This window comes from Prinia subflava, chromosome 8 (genome assembly GCF_021018805.1).
Source record: "Prinia subflava isolate CZ2003 ecotype Zambia chromosome 8, Cam_Psub_1.2, whole genome shotgun sequence".
NCBI lineage: Eukaryota > Metazoa > Chordata > Aves > Passeriformes > Cisticolidae > Prinia > Prinia subflava.
In genome coordinates this window covers 28,219,388-28,234,867 of record NC_086254.1, presented here as the reverse complement: position 1 = coordinate 28,234,867, position 15,480 = coordinate 28,219,388, and the positions used below count along the sequence as shown (strand labels likewise).

The 15,480-nt window shown below is 46.3% G+C and overlaps 1 protein-coding gene across 1 annotated transcript in view; it reads left to right on the top strand.

Moving 5' to 3' along the window:
• The window catches only part of LOC134554051 (peroxidasin homolog), a 44,889-nt gene that overhangs the window by 16,612 nt on the left and 12,797 nt on the right, over window positions 1–15,480 (top strand). Inside the window, exons 3-14 of the mRNA XM_063404333.1 lie at window positions 96–167; window positions 411–482; window positions 2,585–2,656; window positions 4,165–4,236; window positions 5,757–5,926; window positions 7,991–8,108; window positions 9,603–9,772; window positions 10,226–10,498; window positions 10,670–10,786; window positions 12,875–13,033; window positions 14,172–14,284; window positions 15,083–15,239. Coding sequence (XP_063260403.1) covers window positions 96–167; window positions 411–482; window positions 2,585–2,656; window positions 4,165–4,236; window positions 5,757–5,926; window positions 7,991–8,108; window positions 9,603–9,772; window positions 10,226–10,498; window positions 10,670–10,786; window positions 12,875–13,033; window positions 14,172–14,284; window positions 15,083–15,239 — 1,565 coding nt within the window. The remainder of the gene's footprint in view (window positions 1–95; window positions 168–410; window positions 483–2,584; window positions 2,657–4,164; window positions 4,237–5,756; window positions 5,927–7,990; window positions 8,109–9,602; window positions 9,773–10,225; window positions 10,499–10,669; window positions 10,787–12,874; window positions 13,034–14,171; window positions 14,285–15,082; window positions 15,240–15,480) is intronic.

Genomic DNA, 15,480 nt, shown 5'->3' with positions numbered 1-15,480 from the left:
TCAGATTCTTTCAGTGGGCATCCACGAACAGAAATGCCACAAATCTCACGTGTGCTGACTTCACCAGCTGTGTTTTTCTTTCTTGATTTGAACAGGCTGCTGAACAATAACCAGATAAAACAAATCGTGAGAAGATCCTTTGAAGATCTGGAGAACCTGAAATACCTGTGAGTTGGTAGCTCAGTAATTTCTTAACCTCTTTAAAATCCAACAACCCATTTTTAATATTTGCCAGTCAAGGACATATTGTGTGTGTCTGGAGTTCAGTGTCAGAAGTATAAAACACTGCCCTTGAATCCAGGCAGCAAGTTCTGCTTGGGGTTGAGGGTCATTGCTGTTTCCTGAGACTTTTTAGAACACAACTGCTGATCAGTTGGCCTAATGCTCTTTCCTTTCTCTCCTTTTGAAAGCTACCTTTATAAAAACGAAATTCAGAGCATCCAGCAACATGCCTTCCACGGGCTCCGTTCCCTGGAGCAGCTGTAAGTACAGAGGAGCCTTGTTTGCATGCTGTGTTCCCAGGCTGGGAGAGCAGCAGGCACTTAGTGAGGGGTAGGATGGAGCTTCTGCTCTTTTATCATCCAGATTTGCCAGACTACACTGGGTTCATTTGGAAACAGCTGTTCTGAGTATTGGTTTTGGTTTGTTAGTGTTGAGGTCTCTTCCTACTGGTGTTCCATATGTTTTGTCCTGCCCCCAAACCTCTGGAGCATAGGAAGAACCCAGCTGTGCTTCTGATGGTCTTTATTTCCAAGGACCTAATGATGGGAGGAGAGAGGGGTCTGCAGGAGGGCTGGAAGCAGAAGGCAGCTGCTCTGCTGGGTTTGTGCCTGGGGATTCCTCATGCAGAGAGTCAGATCTGGTCCTTTATTTAAATTGAGGGTGCTGGTGGAGGTCCTCTCTCATCCAAAGCTCTGCTGGGAGTGAATGGATGAAGTGCAAGCTGAGAGCTGGGGCAGTCAAGTATTCCTGGGAGCTACCAGGATGGTGGTGCTCCCATGCTGCAAAGCATCTGGAAATTCCAGTGGGAGAAGGTGATGGATCCAAACAAACAGAGTAATGACCTTCCCTCAAGCTGCGTGGCACTCTGTGCTGAATCTGGGATGGAGGGAGCCTCGTGTGTTTTCCTGGCAGCTGGAGTCCATCACAGGGACTCCAACAGTCTCCATTTGCTCCCCTTCTGTGTATGGCAAAACAGTTTGTTTCCCTGTGTTTATTCAGGGAAGTTCTGTTTTTTGACTCTCAGTGCACCACTCTCAAGGTGAGATGGGCAGACTCAGGTCTGACTCTCCTGAAGTGCCTTCCTAAACTGGGACTGGATTTTTCTTGCTTGGGACTGGTGGAGAGAGTGTGAGCTTGGATATTTAAATCATAGATATGTGGAATGGTGTGGCCTGGAAAGGATCTTAGGGCTCATTTCATTCCAACCCCCTGCCATGGGCAGGGACAGCTTCCACTATTCCAGGCTGCTCCAAGCCCCATCCAACCTGGGCTCAGACACTTCCAGGGATGGGGCAGGCACAGCTTCTCTGGACAGCCTGTGCCAGGGCCTCACCACCCTCACAGGGAAGAATTCCTTCCTAATGATTTATTCTTCCTAAATAATTGAAATATAGGGATTACTTATATCACTGGAGAACAGGGACCAAAGGTGAAACTGCTCTAATTCCTGAATTGTTCCCAGCCACAGCTTTTATAGGGCTGGAATGTAACCAAGGATTTTACTGTAAAAGAAATAAGATCCAGCTTGTTTTCCAGGTTGACAGCACAAGAGGACAGAGCATAACTGGAAGTTTTAGGCAATCCTAACAATAGATGTGCCACCAAGCTTGTGTACAATGTAGTTTTTCATCAGCCAGCTCAGCAAGGATGCCTGGGAGAAAATTTAGGAAGCTGAAACTGGCTCTAAGCTGAGCTTAGAGAGCTGATGCTGCCCACAGGGATATTTCAGTGAGTGTTCCAGACTTGATGTCACGAATAAAAGAAAAAAACAAACCCAACAAACCCACAAAACCAACAAACAACCCACTGAAAGTCCCATCTGTTTTCAATCCCAGGCAGGCTTAGCTCCAGAAGAAATAGCTTTGCTCAAATCCTACCCCATTTTCCTGTCCCCCACAAGCCAGCTCTTCAAGAAAAAGTAAAACCCGATTGATGGACAGGATCAGATGCTTTCCTCAAGGCCCAGAGCAATCTCAGCAAACATCTGAGACTGATTAGAGCACGTTCCCCACTGTGACCCTCCAGTGCAGAATCTGAGTCACCCTCTCCCAGTTTGTGCTCTGATACTGGACCATTTATCATGAATCCTTCCATTACAAATCAAACAGCCATGTGGAGGCTTAGGCAATTATTTCTCAATGCAGTCAGCTACAATAGCAGAATGAGTATTTGTAGATCTGTGATTAATCTGTGTCTGCTGTGAAATTTATGCCTGTGTGAAATAAATGGGAATAGTTTAGGCAATTTAGGGACTGTGCAAAATCCATCTAAGTGTCAGGAATGTGTCAGTTGTGCTGAAAAGGATCTTGTCTCTCTTAAATTGCAATCTGTGTGTGATTTCTGTGTGATTTCTGTGTCTCAGGTACCTGCATTTCAACAACCTGGAAAGTCTGGAGCTGGAGACTTTTAGTGACCTGCCTAAACTTGAAAGGCTGTGAGTAAAAATGGGATATTTCTTGGGATTAAGAGGGTGGGGAGAAGGTGGAAAACCCCTTTATTTAGTGTGGCAGTTTTGGTAGCATGAGTGCAATCTCCAAAATACAAAAATAAACTTCTTTAAAGAAAGAGATTTTACATAATTGCCAAGTAGGAGGGTGACTGGGGATGTGAAGGGAATTTCCCACTTTATGTTATGTTCAGGTTTCCATCTAAATAGGAGTAAATCTGCAAAAATCCTACAGCTGGTCAAGCCAAGTGAATTTTTACTCTGAGCATAAGGTCAGCAACATTAGTCACTGTTGGGCAGAGTGAGAAAAAAATGGGAATGGAAAAGGGATAAATTCAGGAGAAAGTCTAACAGGAAAAACACACATCCTTCTTGAAAGCAGTAAGGAAATGGAGTCTCCTGCTCCCCAGGATTGCTTCTAGCAGTAATGGAGCCACCAGCACCACAGTCCATGTGTGGTTCCCACTCCATGGAGAAACCAGCAGACTTTTCTGGGCTGTGTGGAAATGTGCCTTATATCCATACATGCCAAAGAAATAAAATTGTAGGATCCCACACCCTTAGGAAAATTCAGACCTGGATCAGTTCATGGCTGATCTCAGTCACTGTAACGGATCCAACAAAAATTCTGGATTTAAATTTTAAAGGAAGGTTTTTCAGCCTCCAAGCTGGGCAACCAGGCTGAACTCTGGTGCACACGTGTGTGTGCAGATATTTGCCCTCGAGCTGTGCTGCTTTTGTGTTCTCTCCTGTTCCACCACCTACTAAAATTGCTTCATCTCTTTTATCAACGGTCTCTTATGAGTTTTAGATGTAACCAACACAAATAAATTTCCCCACCATTATGGGAATGGGGAGTTAATTATCCCTTCTCAGTCCCCACTAAGATTGTGCGTTTTAGCACAATCAGGGTTTCTCCCTTAGAACTGGGGAGGTTTATGTGTGTGCTAAGATTCTGGAAGTGAGAATTTGCCTCAGTTTTGTTCAGAGATAAGCCCAGTTTAGGTGGCTGTTATCTGAATTAGTTTTGCTCATGGATTTGGGTTAATAACTCCATGGAGTCTAAGGCAGGAGTTGATCAACACCAATGGCTGCCCTTGTAAAATTGTCACGTCATCTGCACAGGGGAAGGAAAAGGTCCCTTCTAAACTGAAGCTGACCCAGGCCCTGAAAACAGAGGGTGGGTCCAGTCTGAGGGGATTTTGTGCCCTTTCTCCTCCCTTTGCAGACAAGCTGGAAGGGTCCAGTTTAAACCTGTTCCATCACATCCTGAGTCACTGTTTCCAGCCCACACCCGCTCTCAGCTTTGGCATATTACATCACACCCACCAAGGGCTGAAATCCCTCCAGCTCATGGAAACAAACATGGAATTTAAAAAACTGAGCTCCATTTTGATGAGCAGCCTTTGCATTTAAACTGAGTTGTGACCTGGGGTGTTATCATCCTCACAGTGCAAATACTGAATAATGTTTTGGCATGGCTTCTCCCACTACAGATTCTTGCACAACAACAAGATTTCCAGGATTCATCCAGGGACATTCTCTCAACTGGAATCCCTCAAACGGCTGTAAGTAAAAAACACTGCCTGCAAAGAGGACTTTATCTTCAATCAGATGGGCAGGACATGAGGAATAATGTGCCTGGTTGGCAAAGCTTTTAGTTGTTGCACTTTTAAGGCCACTGCTAAGTTTATAAAACAGTTTTGTTTGGACCTGAAAGCTTATTTAAGCAGTTAAAAGTTTCTTTATGCTAGTGTCTAATTATAATCTGCTTACAGCTTAATAATGCAGTAGGAATGAACGTTCCTGGAAAGTCTTCACCACAGTTTGAACCCATAAAACATCCTTGAAAAATGTAGAAAGTCCAGGTCATGGATATGACCTTGAACATGTCTGTAGATCAGTATCCAACATGGAAAGAAAAATCATAAAAGATAAGACTTGTTTTCTAGATTGAAATAAGACACAGGGGTGCCAAGGGACATGAGTCTCTTTCCATGCAGGAATTCCTCAGGGTGCCATTCCCACATTACCTGTCGGTCTCTTAAGCTAACTTTTTTCTTGTTTTGGTTTTATGACCTCTGGAAATAAGTTCTATTATGCTTTTGGGAGGAAAAAATGCAAAAGGTAAAGATTTTTGGTGTTCTGCCATGATTTTCAAGTGCAATAAAATAATGTATTTCTCACTGTAGCCCTCAGGGATTTCTGCAGGCAGGTAAAATGCTTCACTTCTCTTTAACAGGGAATATCTTGTAAAATGCTGTCTGTAGGTGCCAGAGAAAAAGCTGGGGTGTCTATGAAATATTCAGTTGCGGTCCTGTGTGAAATCTCACATTCTCAAATATATGACCCTCAAAGTGTTAGGTTTTTCTTCCATGTTTTCTGGGTTTTTTGTTTGTTTTTTGGATGTCTGTGCTGGTTTTGAAAACCATCACGATGGCCCAGACCCATGAACTGTAAAACTGTCAGTGGGGAAGAAGCATAAACTAATCCCCCTGTAGTCCTTATTTATCCTCATGGATAGCACTGCTTTTAGGAATGAGGTCAGTGCAGGGAAGAGGCTGGGGGCACTGGGAGGTCACTGGAGCTCCATTTGCTGTGGTTCAGGCTTGTGTTGCAGCAATAAAAGTTCTTCCAGTTGTGCAGAAATGCTACAACCCCTCACAGCTGGTTACAGAAAGGGTCTGATCCCATCCACACATAAATAAAGGGAGAGGTTTTCTAGGAGCTAAAAGAGAAAAGCTGTAACAGAGGCAGTTCTTACAGAATTTGGTAAAGGCTGAAATCTCCATCCCAAGGTAAAGCCCAATATTTCAGTGTCTCAAGCAGTCCTAAACAACACGATCCAGTTTAACCGAATCATTTCTATCTGAAACTGGTATGACTGATGGTAGTTTTTGCATTAAATCTTTCTAATTGGTTAATCATCATCATGACAATGAGATACCTCAAACTTTCACTTGGGATACAATCAAAAGCAGGGCAAAGCACCCGAGTGACCCCTCGCTCTGGCAGGCTGCTCCCGCAGAAGGAGGCAGCGCAGCCGGGCCGGGCTGGGCTCTCAGCTGCCTTTCCCTGCCCCTTGCAGGCGGCTGGACTCCAACTCGCTGCTCTGCGACTGCGACCTGCTGTGGCTGGCGGAGCTGCTGAAGGAGAACGCGGAGCAGGGCCGCACCCAGAGCGCCGCCACCTGCGAGGGCCCGCGCGGCCTGCACGGCCGCTCCATCGCCACCCTCACCGCGCGCGACCTCAGCTGCGGTGAGCCAGCCCCGGCCCCTCCTGCCAGCCCCTGCCGCAGGGCTTGGCCTGGGAATTGCTTCCTCCAGCCCTTCTCCTCCCTCTTCCCTCTGCTGGCGTCTTGATTTCTTCCCTCCTTCGCTGGTGAAATGGGAAAATCCCAGTGGGGTTGGCAGAAGGAAGCTGGCATCCCCAGATGTGTTTGAGGCAGCTCTGTTGTGGCTGGTGGGTGTTGTCTTGGCTTTTAGCATGGAGTAGGGCTGGAAAAGGATCTGCTGCAACCATGGCTAAACCAGGAACCAGAGGAAATACCCCACGTCAGGCTGAACAGAAGGGGAGCACTGGGAGAGCTGCAGTGGCTGGGAACAAAATTGGAAACCTGAGGGAGGGCATAGAATATACAGAGCTGAATGCTGTGTTTGACTGTGGTGTGAGCAATGGCTTTTGTGAGGCTGTTATTCTTCAAATTTAACATTTTAAATTAGGTTTTGTTCTGAAAAATCCCAAAGTTCATTATTTCATATAGAAAAAGACAAATCTCTGATTTTTAAGTGGAGTTAAGACAAATCTCTGACTTTAAGTGGAGGTCTGTAGCTCCATGGTGCTTTGCTGCTGGCAGAGTCAGTTTGAGAAATTCCCACCCACATGGGCTGGCTGCTAGCATCCCTCCTGGATATGCCAGTCCAGCTGTGCATGGCCCTGCTGTGAGCCAAATGTGTGAGCTCAGCTGGATTTTGAACAGCTCTCCATTGAATTCAGCTTTTCTCTTATGATCTCTTTTTTTTTATTTTCTTATTTTCTTATTTTCTTTTTTTTTTTTTTATTTTTTATATTTCACAGCTTAATTTAGGGCACAGCCAAGCAAAGAGTTGAGTTGGCACAAACAAGTCTGTGACCTCAAGGGAGGGGGAATGCCTAGGGAAAGCAGCTGGGGACACATGGAGTGGCTGTGCCACACAACAAGCTGTCCCCAACACACTCCCAGTGCCACAGTACAGCTGTTAGTGCAAATTTGTTCTGGTTTAGGCATGGAAACACAGTAGGATATCTGTCAAATTAGCCAGAGCACCTGGTGGGAAGATTTTGCTGGCATTTGGTGGGGTGCCATCTGGGAAGACAAATGATACAGAGTTCAGCACACAGCTCTACCCATGCAGGTGGCTGATATTTGAGTCAGTCTGAAAGCTGCTGGTACCATTAACCCACAGCTTAGAGCAGCTGTGAGCCACAGGGGCCAATCTGCCTCAGGTCAGCGTTTTGTACTCTGGGGCTGTGCTGGGTTTGGGCTATGCTGGGTTTGAGCTGTGCTAGGTTTGCCTTTGGTGATTTTTTCTGAGCCATTAACTTGCTGTCCGAGGAGTAAGGACACTGACCTTCCACTGGAGGAGGTGACAGGTTCTCAATTTTAGGAATAATCCATCTGGTTTTACTGGATTACTGGTGAGCATGCAGATTGTGAAATGGATAAGCTTTTTGCTGAATCAGGATCAAGCACTCCAGGGCTTGTCCATAAATTCCTCCCTATTTTAGCACATCCTTTCAATCTTTAACTTGCATGGTGCCTGAGTACATCTCAAAGTGAAGCACACAGTGAAAGGCTTGGCTGGACAGGGATAGGATGATGAATTAGGGCCATAATAAATGAAATCCTGTTGGGAAGGATGTGGTTTGCAGGGAACTGGCTCTGTGTTCAGGTGGAGCAAGAAGCTGCAGGCTGCCAAGGGCAAAAAAACAACTCAAGTGAGGATGCTACTGACTTCTTTAGTTCTTTGGGGGGAGGCAGGGACCAGCTCTATAGTGAGCCACTGTACAGTCAGCTCTGTGGGAACTGATCCACTGCCCAGCATACTGGGAAAAGGAACAGCAGCAATTCCCCAGGGCCTTTAAAATGAATGATGCTATTCTTTCATGATACTTGCAGGTATCAGTGAGTTTTGGGGTGCCTCTGAGTGGATGCTGCTGTGTCTGGTGCCTGTCTGTTGGGGCATTGCAGGATGGGTGTTGTGTGCCCCACCACAGCCCAGCTGGGCTGCAGGCAGTTTCGTGCTGCTTTGGACTGGGTTGTTTTCAAATGTTGTTTTGCAGAGAGGCCTCGAATAACCTCAGAACCCCACGACGTCGATGTGCTCCTGGGAAACACAGTTTATTTCACCTGCAGGGCAGAAGGCAACCCAAAGCCTGCCATTATTTGGCTGCACAACAAGTAAGTCACATGCAAGGAGCCCTGGGGTGGCAAAGGTTTTCAAGCACTGAGCTTTTCAGTGCCTGCCTGTAATTACAAAAGTTGTTTCACACAATGTTAAAAAAAAGAAGAAAAAAGAAATGGTTATTTCATGGGTTATATTTACCTTCCTTTTAACAGCATTCTCTGGTGACCACGTAATCCAAGTGGTGTTTTCATCTGCATTTGAAATATTTAATCTGTGTTTGTGACGGATTCCAAGAGCTTATAACGTTCCTATAAACATACTCTGCAGGCTGAAACCAATTGTCTTTTGATCAGGAAAAAAAAAAATAAAATTAGTGTTTCATGTTGCTCTCAGCCACCATGCTTGCCATTTGTTAACTGCTGAAATGCTTCTCATGCTAGGTATAAGGTTTCTTTCCAAAGGGAAAAATTGCCATGCTCCACTGAAGGACAGAATTTGCAAATTTGTATATAGTTTATGTGCTAGATGCCAGAGTGTTCTGGGAAATGCTACACAATAAAATATTCTGTGCCCAATGTGGAAGTGAAGCTGCTTTGCTGCTTTATGAGCTTCTTGTCTGGTGAAGCCTGAGCAGGGTTCAGTTATTAATAAAAAATGATCAATGTCTGTTTCTTCAGCAAACTCCCCACCAGGCAGAGTTTCAGCCCAGAGCAAAAGTTTATGGCTGAGTTAAGTCCTTTTGGAAGGAAGGTTTTGTTAGGGAAATGCTGGCAGGCTCCCAAAGACAGCATTGTAAGAAGGGTAATGATAATAAATGTTCAACAAACGAGATATGGCTGGAGTAAGGAGACACCAGGGGAATTAAATAAATGCCCAGCAAGCAGATTAGATTGCATAGTGGGTTCAGCCTTTGTCCTAGGGGGAGAGAGGTCCCTTCTTCCCTTTCCATCATCTGCAGCCATCCAAGATTCCTTCATGCTGGGACAAATGGGATGCAGCACTGGGACCTTCTGCCATGGGCTGGGATCCAGGAGTCTCAGGTCTGTGCAGAAAGAAGGAAGATGTTTCACAGCTCTCGGGCTGGGTTGGACTCCAAGCTGTGCTGGGGTCCCATGGTGACTTCTCAGAGCTTTTTGCTCCTCTGAGGCCTTTGAGCCTGGAGTTTGAATACAGTGGCTTCATACCAGAACAATATGAATTCATAGTGAAATTTGCACTTAGTGAGTGAGGAGAACAGGCTTTCCGGGCCAGGACGCCCTGACAATGGCAGCGATGCTGTGACATGGGAACAGAGTGCTCTCCTGATGGGCTGTAAATGTCCTGTGTAATCAGTGGGGGGAGAAAAAGCAGCTCACCCAGGGAGCAAATCAGAGCTGGAGCTGCAGTTCAGGGCTGTGAATCAGAACTCTTGCTGCAAATTTCATGAAGCCTCAGAACAGCTCCAAAAAAAACCAGCTTATTGCAGTGCAAAGCCCCCAAGTCCCCCCAGGGGGAACCACCAGTCTTTATCCCTTTCAGATTTTGCCTGTTTGTGGCTGTTTTTTCAGTAATAAGATTGACATGAAAGATGACAACCGCCTGAACCTGTTGCAAGATGGTACCTTGATGATCCAGAACACCAAGGAGTCAGACAAAGGAGTCTACCAGTGCATGGCCAAGAACATTGCTGGGGAGGTCAAGACACAGGAAGTCGTGCTGCGCTACTCTGGCACCCCATGTAATTGAGCTTTGTGCCCCCCTTTATGACCCAGCTGGGACTGGGGATGGGAGTAGAGCTAAATCAGAGTCATTGCCAGTTTTGTATGTGCCAAGATGTTCTTGGTGTTCTGGAGGAGAGAGTGGTGACAGCTGAGCAAGGCCTGAGTTTGAGGGGTTCTCACTGGAGTGGGACTAGGAGTACTTAGGGATTGAGGGTAATTTGGGACTGGGGAGGGAGTTTGAAGTCTGGGATGAATTCTGCAGCACAAGGGTGAAGGGGACAAGGGTGTGGGGAAGCCCCAGGACTGAGTGAGGACGTGGTAGGAAGGTGCTGGGGGCACTGCTCACAGAGAGGATTTGGATATTGGGGAAGAACTGGGGTGGGTTACTGGGTTGCAGAGGAGTCCAAGCAACTTCTGCCCACCAGTGAGCAGCAGCAGAGCTGGTTCCTAAAGCTCTCCTTTCCTTCCAGCCAAGCCCACTTTTGTGATCCAACCACAGAACACTGAAGTACTGATTGGGGAAAGTGTCACCCTGGAGTGTGGGGTCTCTGGGCACCCCCACCCTCGCATCAGCTGGACCCTTGGCCCGGGCTCTCCTTTGCCACAGGATTCCCGTTTCACCATCACCAGCTCTGGAGGGCTCTTCATTCAGAACGTCACCTTCTCGGACCAGGGACAGTACAACTGCAATGCCAGCAACTCTGAGGGATCCATCCAGGCCACAGCAAGGATCATAGTGCAAGGTGAGGGCTCCCAGGCTGATCCTGTGGAGATGCTGTGGCATTTCTGGAACATAGTGTTTGGTCTGTATTTGAGGTGTGTATTTGAGTCTTGTGACTGGTTCTGCTCCCATTACCTCCCTGAGTTTGCTGCCTGAGTGTTTCCTGCTGCTCAGTCATTGCTTTCCCTTCCAGATTCTCCCAGGTTTCTCGTCATTCCCACGGATCAGACAGTAACTGAGGGACAAAGTGTGGATTTCCCCTGCTCTGCTGAGGGTCACCCTCCCCCAGTGATTACCTGGACAAGGGCAGGTACTGCCTCATTTGACTTGTGGCTTTTCTCTCCCATGCCATCATCCACGGGCTGTGGGTGTGAACATCTGAGCTGCTGGTCCAGGGTGGTGGCCTGCAGTGGTGGCACAGGACAAATTGTGACCAGCACAGACCCAGCCCCACTAGGAGGTGTGTTGTAGATCACCAAGGAGGTGTTAAGCACCAAGGAAGGAACATCTTAGGTCTCTGTCACAAGGAAGGAGTGTGTTGAAATGAAATCCATGAAAAGCCTCACACTTCTTCCTGCAGTGGCTTCCTACCTCCCTTGAAAAGGCAGGGTCTGGACACTCCAGGTCAGAGGATATCAATCACAAAATTGTTTGGGTGGGAAAAGACCTCTAAGATCATGAATTCCAACCTTTAACCCAACACTGCCATGTTCACCACTAAACCATGACCACAAATGCCAAATCTACACTTTTTTTTTTAAACACTTTTGTGGATGATGACTCCACCATTCCCTTTGCAGCACCACCATGTGCCAGTTCTGTGTCATTGTCCTTGGTTTGCTGCCCTCGGGGAACACACTGCAGAAGGGCACCATTCACTGGCACATCTCAGAGCTTTCTCTTAGCTTAGGAAAAAAAGATTTTGGGACAACAGGTGGTGGTGAACTTTTAAAGTCTCAAATAATTGTTAATGCTGGCTCCATTGAGCTGATTTCATCCAACATTTTCTGGGACAGAAGCCAGTAACACTTGGCCCAGAGGTCCTCCAACTTTTCCTTATGCTTCACAAGCCATAATTAATGGTTTAGGGCTGTGGAGATTTTGTGGGTATTGTGTTCCAGCTTCCACAGCAATGGCCCTGGCGCGGAGTTAAGAAGGACCAGCTGAAATTCTGCTCTGCCAGCATGTTCTCCATCTCCTTTAACCTGTTTTCCTCCACTTCCCAGAAAATATATCTTAGGCACGTGGAAAGGAGCACAGTGACAAGAAGCAAGGTTCATAACTGCTTTGTAACCAGGTTTGCATTCAGCACTCTGTAAATAAAAAAGCCAACCAAGCTTTACAGTGCTTTCACATACTAAAAACAAGACAAGAGGAGGGGAAGTGGTGCAGCACTGCTCATCTCAAAGCCACTTTTGAGAGCGTGGGGAGTTTTGGTATTTGGGATGAATAAGTAAAGGATGAATAAATGGAAGAAAAGGGAGTATACTAAAAAAAGTTGCTAACCTGACAATGTTTGATGATTTTATTTGGGTTTGTTAAAGCAGTTTAGTTCTCAGCTTTTCTGTTGAAATAGAGAAAATATTGAAACAGCTGTTTCCAAACCAAAAAATCAAACCAACAAATGCTCCTATTTATCTGATGAAACAGAGAGTTTGGATAATTTGAAGAGTGATTTGCTATCCATCAAGGGTCAAAAAATCTTCAGGTTGCACTAAGAAAATACTTAGGAGGAAAGCAAAAGGTTTCCAGCTCTTCCCTGCAGATCAGACAAGACAACTCAGAGTGTAAAAATGGTATTTCAGGGCAATCGATGCTGGGAAGGAAATGAAATGTGTGACTATCACACAGACCCCTCCAAAATGCCTTCAAAATCTAGAAACAGCACCACTTTTGAAACAATATAGGAAGTAATATAAAAACAGGTCTTTAATTGGAGGTGTCCAGGGGCAAATATGGCACACTGCATGCCAAAAATGTGCTGAAAATGCACAGGTGTCGAAGCACATGTGACATAGGGCAAGTGGAGTTTTATAAGTTCAGCAAATTAGCATAATTGACAAGAATCCCCAGTTAGAAACACAGGTGATGAAGTAATTCCCCCTCTTGGTTCAACCCCTTCTGAAGCCTCCCTCCTTGCTACTTGTTTATGTCTAATACATGAGAAAGTGTCTTGGGAAGGTGTCTTGTCCTTGATTCCCACAAGAAGCAAAATCAGAACTGGCCCTCAGGAATTTCCCTAACAGGGAAAGTGTTTTATATCTTTAGGAAGCTATAAAAGAACACAGCAACATCCTCCAGAGCCGCGAATAGATAGCAAGAACGCACAAGAGCAGAAAAATCATCTTGGCGTCGACGGGCCGAGGGCGGGGAATTAATGAGCTGCTCCTTCTCCCAGGCGGGCCCTTGCCCAGCGACCGGCGGCACAGCGTGCTGGCCACGGGCACGCTGCGGGTGGGCCGGGTGGCCCTGCACGACCACGGGCAGTACGAGTGCCACGCCATCAGCGCCATCGGCGTCGCCACCCTCCCGGTGCAGCTCTCGGTGACCCCGCGAGGTGAGCTGGGCGCTGTAATTCAGGTTTTTTATGGTAAATCACCATTTCAGCAGGCAGGGTGCTGTCCCCTTTGCTGTTTTGGTCTCCCCTGGGGACAGAATCCGTCCATGAGGGCTCCGTCAGCTGGTGGGAAATGTTAGAGGGGTTTCCCCAGCGATGAGGTTTGTGAATTGGAATAAGCTGCTGCAGTTTGGGAGCTGTCATCGAGAAAATTGCTTTGGTGAAGGAAAAACTGCATATTTCACAAAAAGCGTGCGTTAATTAAATTCTTACTAATATCTATATATATATTTCAATTTCATTTTTTTGTTTCCTATAGAACTAATTGCAAAATTCTTTTTCAAACAAAACATTCTGCAAAACATAATGTTTCCTTCCAGCAAACATTTAACTCTGGCTCTTGATACATTTGTCTTAAACATTCCCTACCAGGTCATAGGTTCAATCTAAATTTAGGTTTTCTAAAATCAAGACTCTTTAAAACAGAAATCAGACAGGGATGCTTTTACTTAATTAAAGCTTAATTAATTTTTTTTCCCCTTAGTTTTTTAAGGCTTTTGCCTAATTTTCTGATGGTTTTTTTTTTTCCTTATAAATCATTCTTTTAAATGAGCAAATTTCCCTTCTTGCTCACAAAAAGGACAGAGTTTTACTAAGGGCAGACTGGAGGGAAGGAAACTGTCTAGAAGCATGAAATTAGTGAAGCTTCAAGCACAGAATTCACAGAATGTTTTAAGACCAGAAGGATCAATATAATCACTTAATCTGGCCTGACTAACACTTTAAGAGAGCTTCATCTTATAATTCTTGAAGCAAGTCATGATCCCTGTTTCAGCTGGAGCATCTTTCCTAGAAAACCTTTGAATTAAGGATTTTAAATGATACAGCACATTCCTGTGTAATTGTCCCAAGCAGAGATGCAGAGGAGCAGAAAATAATGAACATAAATTACATAAATTTATGAACAGAGAGTTTGGTAGCAAGACAGAGCACAGGGCGAGCTGCTGCCCCTGTGCAGAGCCCTTGCAAAAGCAGCAGCTCTGCTTTTCCCATGCTGAGATGCTTTATTACACACAGATTTCTCTGTTTTCCTTGATGCATTTTTCACCCCAGTGACTTTTTCCCCTGTGTTGCACAGTGATCCCGGTGTTCCTTCATCCCCCCCAAGACCTGGTGGCAGAGACAGGCCAGGACGTTTCCATTTCCTGCGCTGCCCAGGGAGACCCTCGGCCCACCATAACCTGGGTCAAGGTACGTGGTGATTTCACCTCCCTGGGGAGAGGGACGGCTCCTCTGGGGTGAATTAAACAATCTCTCCTTCAACACCTCTCCCAGCTTCAGTAGTTTTGCAATACACATGGAAAAAGACCAACATTTCCAATGATTTGGGGTTTTCAAGAGAACATTGCAGTTTCTCAGTCTCAAAGCTTTGCAGCAAATATTCTCCTGTTCTTCCTTCTGAAAGAGTCACTTGAAGCTAGTGACATTTCTTGCTCAACCAGTGGGAGCAGAAGGAAAGGGCCTGAGAGGGCAGCAGAGCAGCAGAAAGAAGCAGGAGAATAAAAAAGTAAAACCTGAAGTCACTTCTGCCATGAGCCAGGCTGAGAGGCTGGGTTTGAGTGATGCTGTCAGAGCCAGCAAAAGCTGAGATCTGCAGATCAAGGCCAGCAAAAATCTATCAGTTTCAGATTGTCCTAAAACTGAAAACATTTCAGCTTAATTTTGTGCCATGAAACTTCTGTGAGGGCATCGGGGCCTGGGACTTGTTCCAGCCAGCCTGTCTGTGTGGGATATCTGTGTGGGGTGTCCTGTGGGGATGACCTGGGCTGGGCCAGGGGAAGGAGCTGAGCAAGGACCTCCTCACTGTGTGTCCCATCAGGAAAAGGTGTCCTTGGTTCTCTCTGGTTTCTCTGGAAGAGCAATGCTAACATCTGGTGGCCACATTTGTTCATCACATCCATCCCAGGGTTTGCTGAGCAGGCTGAAGGCTGGGCTGGTGGGGAGCTTTCCATGCTCTGACACAACTTTTGTCTTTTGATGGTGCAACAGGAGGGCATCCAGATCACAGAGAGTGGCAAGTTCCACATCAGCCAGGACGGGACCCTCTCCATTCAGGACCTGGGTGTGGCTGACCAGGGCAGATACGAGTGCATAGCAAGGAACCCCTTTGGCTTCACCTCGAGTGCCATGCAGCTCACCATCACTGGTACTGTATCTTCCCCCGAGCCTTCCCTGGCTCTCGTGTAAGGAGGTGCTGTGCCCTGCTCACAGCTACACTTTGAGCAGATAATTATGTAAGAAATGATTTTTTCAGCTTCTTTGCAGACAGGTCCCTCGGATCGGAGTCACCTCGTTGTGAAAGCCCACGCACCTCCCAGCTGCCCCTCGCTGTTTGCTCAGCTGAGCTGCAGTTGCTCCCTGCAAAGCCAAAGGTGTTGTCTTAAACC